At 48.9% G+C, this 13,854-nt stretch overlaps 1 protein-coding gene across 3 annotated transcripts in view; it reads right to left on the bottom strand.

Moving 5' to 3' along the window:
* The window catches only part of LOC144724755 (partitioning defective 3 homolog), a 78,850-nt gene extending 65,849 nt beyond the window's left edge, over window positions 1–13,001 (bottom strand). For 2 of the 3 annotated variants that reach the window (XM_078604142.1, XM_078604143.1), the window contains exons 1-2: window positions 12,658–13,000; window positions 6,717–6,818 (exon numbers count right to left, since the gene is read on the bottom strand). In XM_078604142.1, the coding sequence (XP_078460268.1) occupies window positions 6,717–6,818; window positions 12,658–12,777 (222 nt within the window). In that variant the 5' untranslated portion in view covers window positions 12,778–13,000. Of the gene's footprint in view, window positions 1–6,716; window positions 6,819–12,657 lie in introns of all 3 variants that reach the window. The other variant, XM_078604144.1, reaches the window with a different exon arrangement.
* Window positions 13,002–13,854: the final 853 nt, after the last annotated feature.

The raw sequence follows: 13,854 nt of genomic DNA, 5'->3' as shown, positions 1-13,854 counted from the left end.
CTTCACCACTCACCCCTCTCCCTCACCACTCACCCCTCTCCCTCACCACTCACCAATCTCCCTCACCACTCACCCTCACCTCAGCAACAATCACCACTATTCAAGTTGTAATGGATAAGTGTCAACACGTTTCTTAAATTGAATAATGCGCCCGATTTGTGAAGTGTGTGCACTATGAATCATGTTTATTATAAACTAGTTCATAAAGCCTGTCTTTGCTAGGTAAAAGTTTAAATAAATCAAATTATTAACCTGATGTGATTTTTACAATTTTTACCAAGGGACGGACACTAACAACTACTACAAAAATGTGTATTTTGCCACAAAAAAAACACAAATTGTTGACGACTTGATTCAACTTCTTATATTTAAGACGTACCCATCGAAAACCACTTAATTTAAAGATTCCGTTATTTTTTTTTATTAGAAACAACAATTAATGAACGGAATACTCTATGAGGGGAAGCTCCTATATTTTTCCTTTTTCGAATAATTCAGATTTGAACATCATAAAATGCGTATTTTTCTGTTCAAAATTGCTTGAATCCGAAATATCTCAAAAACAGTAAAACATAGAACGATGGTTCTCGCTTTAATTTGATTTGCTGTTTAATGCTCTATCAAACGAAAACCCTCGCAATATTCTATTATATTTGAATGGTTTCTGAATGACACGCACAAACATGTTTTTTGAGCAATTAAAATCGAGATTTGGAGGCCTTAAAATGAAAAATATCGGATTTTCAGATTGTTCTTATTGTTTGTGTCCTAATAGCTACCCATGTACCAACTTTCAGCTTTCTATCTTGTCGGGAAATACCCGTCACTATGGCGTCTAGCGTCACCTATTGGAAGAAGGGTGGTACTGTGCATGTGAGCGTCTCTTTCTGGCACCAGAGCGTGTATGGCATAGAAGCGGGCCCGAGGGGCGTGCTGCTGGCGACGGCCAGTCTGGGTGAACCATAGAAAGGAACGTGACCAGGAGAGGGTAGCGAGGGGGGCCAAGCGGAGGCGAGAGGGATACGTGACATAAGGCCCAGAACCTTCTAGTAGGATCCAGAAGGGGGCGTGGCCGAGGGCGGAGCCAGGCCACGCTCAGGGGCATAAAAGGGAAATCCCGAGCACCTTCCGGGCTGCCTCTGGGAATGGAACCCGCCGGGCTACGTCTTCGATCTTCGGTCTTCGCGCACGGCCTCGTGGACCAGGCAGTGTGTTAACTGACCTGGTCCGAATGTGTAGTCACCCGTGGTGGTCACCACCCTATGTCGTTAACCAGTGGACGTTATACAGTTACCCTGATGGGGTGTTCTAATAAACGTGTTGCCTCCAAGTTCGAGTGTGCGCCTCTGTGGAGCCCAACACATTTGTATAGATTAATATTAAAAGCTTGGGAAAAGAGACAATAGGAGGAAATTCCATAGTAGAGCAGTGCGAGGGAAGAAGCGGAATAAGAAGTGTGACTTGCATTGTGGAGGTGGTGGTGGGTGAACACAGTGTGGATGAGATCCAACAGTCAGGTAGGCCGAGTCTCCAACATTTGTGGAGGAACCAATGAGTGGAGTTCTAGGAAACAGTAACCCTGGTAGTAGTGATAGACGAGTGATAAGAAGGCGACCGACTGCAGATGAGCGAGTGACCGGAGTGACCCGGTGAGTGGTGGGGATCATCAACCACCCTGACTGCTGCTTCAGGTTGAATTCTCTGCGGTGCAGCAGTGAGGTGAGAGAGAGCTCGGTGCTCCGCCCCAGATTTGGCAGCAGCAGCAGCAGCCGTGGAAGGATTCCAACTTCATCCAACTCTGTGCTTGATACAGCAGCAGCAGTGATGATAGCTCAGAGTTAAAGAGCCTCTGTCATGGAAAATAAAAATAGGCTTCTGCGATGGCTCCTGAGCAGGATGGGTAGTACAGCCGTTTCATGACTGCTCGGATGAGGCTATTGCACCAAGCATTTTGAACAACGTGCACATTGTCATTGGCATCTTCCATGCGCAAACCTTAATCAACACCACCTGACATAGAAGCAGATAACACCACTGGGATGAGCAGAGAGACCAATCAGCTGTCTCGATCTATGATCGACAAAGTGACGATAAATGTGAAACTCGGGGTAAACATCGAAGCGAAAAAATCGTACGAATTGCGCAACATTTTAAAAAGACGTCAGCGCAGGGATTTTGCAACCGACATGTGCAGTGTACAGTACAAAGACAAAGATCCTCATATCGCCTTAACAGACTGTTGGGGCAAGTGGTGTTAGCGAGCACCTATGAAGGCCGGCACGGCATACGGGGGGGGGGGGGGGGTGGCCAGCACCACGCCTGGCCTGCGTATCTCTGCGCACCACACATACTGGCCACGCGTGCACACAGCCTTGTCGCACGGAGGTCACGCACACTCGTGACCGCAATTCCCGAGGGATGACGGTCGATCCAAACTACAGCCAATTGCCACTGTCTGTGCACACATGAGAGATTATTGTATTGGACAAGCCAGGGGTGCACAAAAGTTAAACATAAGGGTACACAAGAAACCACGTCATTATGAGTCATGACCAATCCACAGCTGCATGAAGGCCTCCCCAAGCCTCCAACGGCCCCTTGCGATCCTGCAACACAACAATCCAACTGGTACCTGCACACGAACCCATCTCATCAATCCATCTCATCTGTACACGTTCTCTCGGACGCGTACCATTCCTTGGCTGCCGCTCTGTCATTATTTAAATACCCATAAATACACTTAATAGATAATTTTTGAAATGGAATTCGATAAAAAAAAATAATGAAATAACAGACACTACCACAGTAAAATACGTGGTTAAAGAAGAATGCACCAAATAGGTGGTAACTGGGGCATAACAAACCGTTTTCTGCAAGTTGGTGTTGTGATGTGGCGTGGAAACCAGCCAAGAGTAATGTCGTCCTAACAGGCAGCGCTATCTGGTACAGATTGGACTTGTGCGCAAATTTCCAAATCCCATCACAGCGTCCCAGCTGTACAGGCAGTAGACGCGTTTACTCGTAGACTAATCAGGCCTTCAAATGCCGAGGTGGCCGAGTTGCTCAGGGGTCACAGGGCTGAGCCTGTACGGTCGACATCCTGGGTTCAAATCCAGACAACCAGCTGTATTCAACAATAACTACTAAAAAACACCACTATTAATTTTAATTGTCACTTAAGATCTCAGAGCTTAAATCAGTTACGAGAATTTCACACAAGAGAAATGCCCTTTGCAGGGCACATACAAGATGTGCTCTTATGGTGGATGAAGAGGCCTATAGAACTGGCATCAGAAGTCAGATTGTGATGTCTTGTTCTGGGCCCGTTATCTGCCACGAAGTGGATGGCCAGCTGTGAAGAGTTTTGAATGTAAATTACTTTGTTTTGTGCCAGAGCTTTGCGTGTCTATGCAAAGATTGGTCCGGGTTGGAAAACGTCCCCTGTGAATGGTGTCACGGTCCCCACTGGGCGAGGGCACAGCTGCGCGTTTCCAAGCGCGTGAAGCCACGAGTACGAGCTGAGAGTCTGCCATGTCTGTCCAGTTGAGTGAGCTATGCACGTACAGTCTATCGCATGTTTCGCCTGGCCATGTCAAAGAGGAACTGGATTACCCCCACCCCCCCACCCGGAGATGAACACACGCTTATACTTAGCCCCTGAGCCCAGACCAAAGCTGGTATTGTTGGTACCACCTGGGTTTGGCACAGCAGTTAGTCGAATATACTTGCAATCACCCGTGGTTACTGAATTCTGATATTGGTCCCGTGTCGTTACTTATGGTATGGAGCTGAGTCGTAGCACAATGACGCCACCGTGTGGCGGCGCAACAGAGGTGCAGAGGAGAGGAAGCATCGAGCGCTTTACGATGTGGAGAAGCATTTGAGAATGGAGCTCCAGAGTCAAGACAAAGCTAACAGTGAAATGGCAAGGCACCTGCCAAGGTCCCACGCTGGTTGGAAAGCATGAATGGCACTTCATGAATGGGGATGCATTTCATTGATCGTGGTGTTTAATGGCCTCACAGCAAGTCAGGCATGACTCCTAAGCAGTTAGCAGGGCACACATTGGTCTGGACTGACAGGTTTCCACAAAGGCAGCTGAAAATAATGTATCACCAACACTTTGTTACGACTGCTAGTGGCACAGACCTATAAGGAACAGTCAAGTCAGAGCCCTACACTCGTTTAACTGGATGCACTCACGCATCACTAACAACAATAACAGTTCATCTACCCAGGGAATTCTGAACTGAGCCTGAACACAATTTTAAGGAGGGTCCTATTGGTCACTTGTACAGCTGCCATGGTGTCTAACGCACTCGCAGCACGAAGGTCGCCGCTTCCACTCCATCTCCCAGCGCAGCATTAAGAACAATAGCCAAGGTTTCTGAAGTCCCCCTCTGTCCACGCGGTAATGGCACTGCTAGTGGATCAACAGGTCACGTGTGGTTGGGTAAACCCACCAAATACCCTCGAGCGCTCCCTCGAGTGGAGGCCCTTCCACCAGTGGTGGCGTGAGCGAGCAACTGCAGGGATGAGTCGTACTCGGATTGGATATTGGCGCAACAACACACCGGTGTGCTGGAATAGTGTAATGTGAGGTTACACCTGGGCGATAGTGATAGGCTCTGCCGGCCTCAGCCTGCAGCCAATGGGGAGTCGAGCCAGGGACGTAGCCCTGGAGCTGGACAGTATCTTCGAGAAAGTTCCAGGGGTGTGGCTGAGGATTGGCTACGTGGTATCACGTGGGCCAGGGATTATAAGGGGTGGAGAAAGACAGCACGTGGTCAATGTGCGGAGGAACGAAGGGGGAAGCCACGTGGCTGGTGCCGTGGTCCCGCTCCAGCCACGTGGCGGGCCGCGGCAGTCTCTCTCACGCTGTCAGCCAGCAGCGTGAGGGAGCGGGAGAGGGAGGCGAGGGAACCGAGTGTGTGAAGGCGGTGGAAGGCTGTGAATGGGAGAAACGAATAAACAACTCTGAAGTCAAGAAGTCGTCTGAACGGGATCTATTACACTAGTAACGAATTGGCATGTTCTCTTTACGTGACAAACCTTACTAATTGGCTGTGTTGGGTGGTGGCGGGTTTAACGGCACATTTATATATTTACTAGCTTTACTACCCGACTTCGCCCAGCACTTGGATTCACCACGCCTGGCCGCCTTTGTCTCCCCAGTGGCGATGTTCACACACCATACCAGTTACTCTTTTGAGGCTAGGGGAGGCCCAGGAGCGGTTAAAATAATCGTCACTGGTGGTGGCCGTGAGCGTGAATGCAACTCGGGTCGCCGAGTTCGCAGCGCAGCGCGCGAATCGCTACTCAATCGCTGCCCCCCCCCCATAGGATAAAGACAAAAATCCCCCGTGTAGCCTGTGAGACTGTAGGGGGCAAGTGCTGTTACCAAGCACCTTATGAAGGCCGGCACGGCACACGAGGGGATGGGTGGCCAGCACCACGCCCAGCCGCCTTTGTCTCCCCAGTGGCGATGTTCACACACCACACCAGTTACTCGTTTGAGGCCGAGTTGACCTAGGGGAGGCCCAGGCCCAGTTCAAATAATCGTCACCGGTGGTGGCCGTGAGCGGGAATCGAACTTGGGTCGCCGGGTTCGTAGCGCAGCGCGCTAACCACGACACTACAGCTCACCCCACACACACAAACGCGCGCGCGTCCATAGGTACACATACACGCGCTTGCTGCAGACACACACAACTTTCAGGGTGCTTACGGTAGTAAACGACTGAAATAATAGAGCTATGCTGCGCGAAGAACGCCTTAGACCTGCAACACATTTGTATGGCACTTTACCCGCAAAGGGTTGGGGGGGGGATGACATCAGCAGGCACACTGCGTGACGCTGCCGCATGCGTGGGTTACATGACAAATGTGACGTCACAGCTCGCTTGCCGTGCAAAATATATGCATTATAGCGCCCCCCCCCCAAAAAAAATACAAAAGTCTATTTTTATCATTTTTGCATGGCGTACAGTCTGGAAAGTACCCACGTAAAAAAATTCAAGTTTGTTGCATGTCAGGATGTACGCTAAACATTTTGAACAGACACACATTCACAAATTTCACTTTTATATATATAGATGTAATCTAACCCCAAAAAAAAACCTGTATTATGAATTGAAAAGGCACCCCTAGCGGCAACCGTCCCTGTGTGGCACAAGGTTACTTTGTACCTCCTTGCAAGCAGGTGATTAGTCTGCCAGTCCCGAGGGGGCAATGACTGCTGTTTCCAATTGAGTATATTGTGGGTCTTTTTTTTACTTGGTAAATTTGAACCATGACACCAGCACACAATGACCTACTTTTTGAATGAAATCATGGAATCTTTAACGTCCACTGTGAAGCCGACGGCGCTCGGTATTTTACGGCTGATAAAGTCGCAGCGTTCATCAGGGCGGCCCGCCGGGTGCTGCAAACCTCTGCAACACGCGGCGAACGAGCTACCGCCAGGCCACGTCGCCGCCCAATAAAAACTAGGGCAGGACACGTCGCAAGATGGACATCGAGCGAGAACAACAACTGGAGAGGTAGCTTGGTTATTATTGGAGCAATGAGATGCTGGGTGGACCGTTGTACTGCGGGATGGTGAGAGCTGGCAGCAGTTTGGGGATGGCTTCATCCAGCACCTGAGTGATCATGGCCGATGACAATATTGACAATATGCAATTCGTTAAGGCCACAGTACAAGACAGTGGTGGTACCTTGTCTTTATCGTCGCACACATCCCGGAGGAGATCGTCATCGTCAAGGATTCCACCATCCTTGTGCTCCAGGTGCTGCACTTGCACCCAGTAGGAGGAGTCCTGCAGGCGACACGGCACATCATTATAAGGTCACACTCATTACACACAAAGTTATTGCCACAAATTAACCACAATACCTTGCTGACCTTGCAAAGCAGCAGAAACCATCAAGTGTACTCAGTCATTCTCGCAGCAGCTTTTGGCTAGCCATCGAACACCGACGGTCACTCCTTCGCGTGCTTTCAGATGCACTTCTGCAGCCGTCTGGAACGCTCTTCCTTCCGATATTAGGAAGCCACTGTAGCTATGCGCTTTTAAAAACTAGATTGAAAACTAATTTATTTATAATAGATTTTTGTGTTTCGTTTTTTTTATCCTTCCCCTGCACCTCAAATTAACACAGTTGGCTGCGTACGGTGCGAAAGAAGTTCAACACACACACATACATCAATCACTCCAGTCATCAGGGCCTCACCATACCACAGCTGCCCCACACCACAGCTCCACCCACACCACAGTTTCACCCGCACCACAACTCCATTATACCAAAACTCCACCACATCACAGTTCAACCACAACCACAGCTGTACCCGCACCCACATTCACCCAAGTGGGGTGTTTACTGTTCCCGCCAAGTGTGGTAAGACGCTGATAATGCCAAGTGTAACAACAGCAACAGTGCACTCACTCTGTGGTAACTCTGTGTGTGACGCTGGCATTCAATGATTACTGCCTACAACTCCATTTGCAATGTCCATGACAACTCTCGTCTGTTTAATTTGCTTATTATTTTAGTTGCTAACAAAATCAGAATCTTTATTTAGACTGGAGGAATCTGATGAGCTATGAAGCTCTTTTTCATGCGATCTTGCCCTGGGTGTTTCCTTCCATCCAATTTACCTCCTTTCCATATTTATCTCTCCACATAAAAATCAAATGTGTTTTTACACAACCCCATCAGGCACATGGCATTGTGGGATTGCAGTGTAATATCAGCAACACTGGTTTGATACGAGCAACCTCTGGATCAGTTTCTACATTCAGTGCCCTATCAGCTGTCAGGCTTCCTTGACCCAATGCTGGTGAACCGCCAGATGTTTATACGCAAGGATCCTGTTAGATATGGGCCCGAGTCTCACATCAAACTATACATACACAAATTAATATTTTGCATCAAGGTGAAGAATATAATTGACTAGCTTTACTACCTGGCTTCGCCCGGGACTTGGATTCACCACGCCCGGCCGCCTTTGTCTCCCCAGTGGCGATGTTCACACACCACACCAGTTACTCGTTTGAGGCTGAGTCGACCTAAGGGAGGCCCAGGACCGGTTCAAATAATCGTCACCGGTGGTGGCCGTGAGCGGGAATCGAACTCGGGACGCCGGGTTCGTAGCGCAGCGCGCTAACCACTACCGCTCCCCCCCACACGCACACACACACGCGCGTCCATAGGTACACATACACGCGCTTGCTGCAGACATACACAACTTTGAGGGTGCGTACGGCAGTAAACGACTCAAATAATAAACCAATGCTGCGCGAAGAACGCCTTAGACCTGCAACACATTTGTATGGCACTTTACTCGCGGAGGGTTGGGGGCGGGATGCGTGACGTCAGCAGGCACACTGCGTGACGCTTCCGCATGCGGGTGACATCACAGATGTGACGTCACAGCTCACTTGCCGTGCAAAATATATCCATTATTGCGCCTCCCCCCCCAAAAAAAATACAAAAGTCTATTTGTATACATTTTGCATGGTGTACAGTATGGAAACTACCCACATGCCAAATTTCAAGTTTGTTGCATGTCGGGAACAGACACACATTCACAAATTTCCCTTTTATATATATAGATAAAATAAGCTGACAATAAGCCTCCACGTAAATGTCCCTTCGCCATAAAAAATAAAAAATATTTACACCTCCCATCAGCCACATGTCCTTTTTACAACATTGTGAGCCAATGAAAGGAGCCCCGTTATGCAATCAAATCGTAATTGAGGTGGAAATGCCATCATAGCCTCCCCCACCAGCAGCAGCAACAGCAGCAGCAAGATCGCTCATGAATGATCACTTCTACGAAGTAGCCAACGGTCCCACGCAGCATTCCGGGAGACTCCTTCAAAGCGTTTCATTACGCGGGCGCGTCAGCCGACCCCAACACGTGGACCCGGTGAGCATGGCCGGCTACAACGGACGGGAAAATTAGCACCGCCACCCCCCCAAGTGCACTTAGCCTCCCACAGCCGCACCACTCCCACTTCACTCGGAGCGTGCCGGCCCTATTGTTTTACTGCGGCAATAACTTTTCTCTTCCATCCCAAAATCATGTCTATGTTGTGTGTCTCTCTCTGTGTCTCTCTGCTTGTGTGTCTGTCTGTGTGTGTGTCTGCAATCGCAACATATATTCCACCAATACATTTACAAGTACAATTATCACGCATGAAGAGTTACCATTTTTGTGCTCAGTGCAACCCTTAATAGTATTAAGTGCTTAGGCTGACATCTATCCCTGGGTTTTCATTATGAATGAAGAAAATAAAAGCAAATTATAAGAAGAAGAGTCCAAATACGTTGAGCAATTTTCCAATTTAAAAACGGTGTGACGTCTCGCTAAGGGTTGCTGCTGCCGTCATGTGCTGTGATTTGAGCAGGATTTTTATTTGCAGCACAGTCCTGATTGTAGAAGTGTCTGTGTTTGGAGTACATCCACCATGCGTAGCTTGTGTCTACTTAAAGCTCATTGAGGCAATGTTCTGCTCAAGTGAGCATTGAGGCAGTGCTTATCTCCTCTTTGCAGCACTGAGCCTGTGGTGGAAGTCCGACATCCCGATGTTAGGGGTGAGTATATCCATAGAACAACCACTGTTGACTTCTCCACAGAGGGGTACTTATTTTATAGACCCTTGAGGAAAGATGAGCTGAGTCAACCTCCAACAACGTGTGTATCTATTTTCATCTGTCCTTTTGAATTTACTAATCATTTAAATTCGAATACACAGAACTTATTCAAATGAAAACTTGGAGACACCATAAATCAAATGAAAATGTTTCCCCTGACATGAATGTTCTGTGCAGGTGTACCCTAATTTATTCCTGAAAATCTGCACATTAAATATTGATTTCCAAGTGAAATGTTAAGCCCCACCCACTCATCCACTAATTCAACCATTCACTCAACCACTCACTCACCAATCCCTCACTTAACTCCACACCTCTGATTAGCACCGTTGGCTACGAAGGGTGCAAAAGAAGTTGGACAAACATACAACCCTCTCGTCCAATCACTCACTCAACCACTCATTTACACAGCGACTCAACCAATCATTCAATTGCCCACCCACTCACTCCATCACTGAACCACTCCCCCTCAATCACTCAGACACACTCATAAGTCGGTATTATATTGTCCACCAGTAGTTAATATATTTTACACTGCTGATGTCACGAAGCTACTGATAAGAGGCGGAAAGGAAGCATAATCCCCCACCCGAATCTCCCACACAATGCTTACACACACATTCCACAGTGCATCAAGCCACATGCCACAGGGTTCAACAAAATACCATTGCCCTGGAATGTGTGCCGGCAATCACCTCAAGTGTGCTGCTAAGCACAGGCATATATTACTTCGACAAAGAAACTCAACATATCTGTCAATAACGTTGTTGGCAATGGCCCTTCTTCATAGACATCCAACCGGGGAGGAGTCCCTCATTTTTTTTCTAGTTTTGTGCTGAACTAGGACCTATATCTAGCAGTGAAGGCCCCTTGCCTCTTCACATCTGGGAGTTCACCAACTTTGGTGTAAGCAAGCCCGACTCTGCTGATGAAACAATGAATGCCAAAAAAGGTTACATTGCTTGCTCTGAACCAATGCTGCTGAAATGATGCACTGCCAAAAGGCTGTGTTACTGATGGGATGTGCGTGTATTGTCAGCTGCGTAATGCTCTGTGGAAGCTACCCGGCCTATCACTCCAAACAAAACTCAGACCCTCCCTTCTATATGCTTACGAAATGTGGAGCCCTTTAAAGGAACATCTGCGATGGTTGAAAACAGTCAGGCTGGCCTACATACGATCCATCCTGGGATAAACCAGCCTGAATTGTCAGGAGCTCACAGACCCTTGAAAGATCTGGACACTGTCCCATCAGTGAGCTCCTCCAGCAGACGAGGCTGCATTGGCTGGGTCACGTAGCCCACATGCCCAGCCACTGCATGCCCAAGCAGTTTCTGTTCGGCCGGATAGATGGGATAGTCAGGCGCGGCACGGGCTCGAGACAAGATGGACTGATGTGGTGCAGGAGAATGTGGAGCTGATTCTACCTGCAGACGACGAGTACCAGCGGTGTCAAGATGGGCAATTTCAGGCAGTCGCCCTTATACACGGAGAGCAGAGGAGTGATTCTCACAACAATGAGCGGCGTGCCAGGCAACTAAAAGTTGGCACAGCAACAAGTTGGCACAGTGGGGAGCACATTTAGTGCATCTACCAGTCATATCAGTCAGTCAACCCATGGCACCTGGGTCCATCCCCGAGACCTTTTGTCAATCCTCACCATAAATCTTGACTTAAAGCTTTCGTGACTGCAGGAATTCATATTCTTTGGGTCTTTCGGTAAAGTTACGTGACTTTACCGAAAGACCCAAATAATAGGAATCCTCACCATATTTATTAATTATAAGACTTTTAATTTGAAACTACGTCAAACATCATGAGAACAAATACATATGACGATTCAAACGGAACATCATATCTTAGTGCTAAAGTCAGTTGTGAGGATTGATCTTCAACTGACCAGAGGGTTTATACGATATTAGCACGTTAAACGCTTGTATACGTGACAGTCGCTTTGTCTGGCTATGTTGAGTGGTGGAGGGGCTTAACGACACAAATTTGGTCAGGTCATTACGTGAACTAACCCAAAAGCCAATTATGAATCATGCCATAGATGTCGCCCAACTTGTAGAAAATCACATCGGGACCTGAACCTGAACGTCAACAGCACGGATTGGTGCTGACGCCATCTTACCATTGACGCTGCTGCTGCTGCACAGCGGAGAAGATCAACAAAGAGCACCACTACGGCGACCCGCACGATGCCAAGGTAGAGCCGCACCTCCAATTAGCACGGTTGGCTACGTGCAGTGTGAAAGAAGTTCACTCGACATATGTAAAGCCGCATTATTCAACTGGAACCACACGTTCACAGTTAGACACAGGACATGAAACACCGCCACGCGCGACATTGTGTTGAGTTACACATGTTGTGACACGCGAAGGTGTGACACTGAGCAGAGATGACATGTGACACGATCACAGTGACATTGTGAAGATTGACACAGATGACAGTCATACGTGTGTGACATATCCAGGAGTGACACATGTGACACGGCCACTTGACATTGTTTATACTGACACATGTGACATGGTCACGTGTGACATGCTAAAGAGTGACACACATGACACTGGGGCTGCTGTATGATGACTGCTGCTGTGGCTACTGATGGCTATCTTTTGTTGTTGTTGTAACGTTCTGACCGGCCTCTGCTGGACATCTGTGAAAACAGCTTTATAGCTCATCGGATTCCTCTCGTGTCAAAAACATGACGAGTCTGGCTGCTGCGAGTACCACGACTGGAATTGGCTAGGCGCATCTGTGTATATTGCGCTGCCTGTTGATACAGCTGTAGTTACAGCAATGGGATCGATCAAAGCACCGCTGCAGGCACTGCTAAGTGGAGGTGAGCGAGGAGTTGAGTGTCTGCGAGTGCGCAATGTACTGCGTGTGGAGCTGCGTGTGGGTGATCAATCAGTCGTGTGTGTGTGTGAGATCAGCGAGTCGTGTGTTAGTGAGTGACCAGCGAGTGATCAGTGTGTGGGTGTCCTCACCTTGCCCAGCGCCTTCCTATAGCGCCTCACCGCCTCGGTCACCGCGTCCCGCACCCGCTGGGAGCCGTCCCCGCACGGCAGCACCACCCGCGTGCGGCCAAAGCGGACCGTGACTTTCATGGTCCGCGGCCTCCCGCTGTGGCCACAACTCCCGTGGTCTCTCACTCCCGCTCACCTCTCTCTCTCACCTCTCTCACTCCGCGGTCTCCCGCTGTGGTCTCACTCCGTGGTTTTAACTCCGCGGTCTCCCGCTGTGGTCTCACTCCGTGGTTTTCACTCCGTGGTTTCTCCTCTCAACTCTTCGCTCTTCCTCATTCGGCTCTCAACTTCCTTGCGGAAGTCCTCGCCGAGCGGGGGGGGGGGTTCCGCCCCGCGCCCCGCCCACACGCACAGGCCCCGCCCCCTCTTCGCATCAGTTGCAATGGCAGCGATGGTATTTAGTGTGTTCTGGTATCCGACTCTCACAATAACAGCGGGCTATGGACCACATAGCAAACCCCGTGAGTCATAGATATAGATTAAAGACCAGCGACAGTGCGATTGTGACCATACAACCCAAACTCTGGACCACACAGTAAACCACTGTAGTCTGCGCACACAGTGTTGGTGTACGGTGCTTTTTCTGAAAGATTTAGCAGTTTTTTTCCTGGATTTTTCTGTTTGCGTATAGTCACTTTAAGATGTTTTCTTGTTCATGTTTTTGTTTGTTGCGGTTGCACCCGATTCAAGAGCCGAATGGCTCACAGGGCTATACCGAATACATAAAACTGAAACAGAAGAGAGAAATGAATACTTGATAGTAAAACTCGCGGGAAGTACCCGGCGTTGCCCGGGCGAAAAAGACACACATCGACTTACACACACACAGACATCGACCCACACACACAAACACATCGCCTTACACACACATATGGACTCAAACACACACATCGACTTTCACACATATAGACGTACAACAACACAACAACAACCGCCATTCGCCACTAAGTGGCGGTGACATCACCATGACGCTTGTGCCAGGATATGTGCACTTTGAGGCCACGTGAAGTGTCGAAAGCCCGCTGGCAGGAGGTCACGGGGCAGACCCAGGTACCACGGGTCGGATGACCGAGATGACTGGCTGATGCATCACCTGTGCCCCCTACTGTGCCAACTTGCTGTGCTTTAGCCACCCGGCGCTCCGCTCGTTGTTGTGAG

This window comes from Lampetra planeri, chromosome 21, assembly GCF_965212315.1.
Source record: "Lampetra planeri chromosome 21, kcLamPlan1.2.h2, whole genome shotgun sequence".
Lineage (NCBI taxonomy): Eukaryota > Metazoa > Chordata > Hyperoartia > Petromyzontiformes > Petromyzontidae > Lampetra > Lampetra planeri.
Note: the sequence above shows the minus strand (reverse complement) of the source record. Positions and strands in the feature narration are given on the sequence as shown.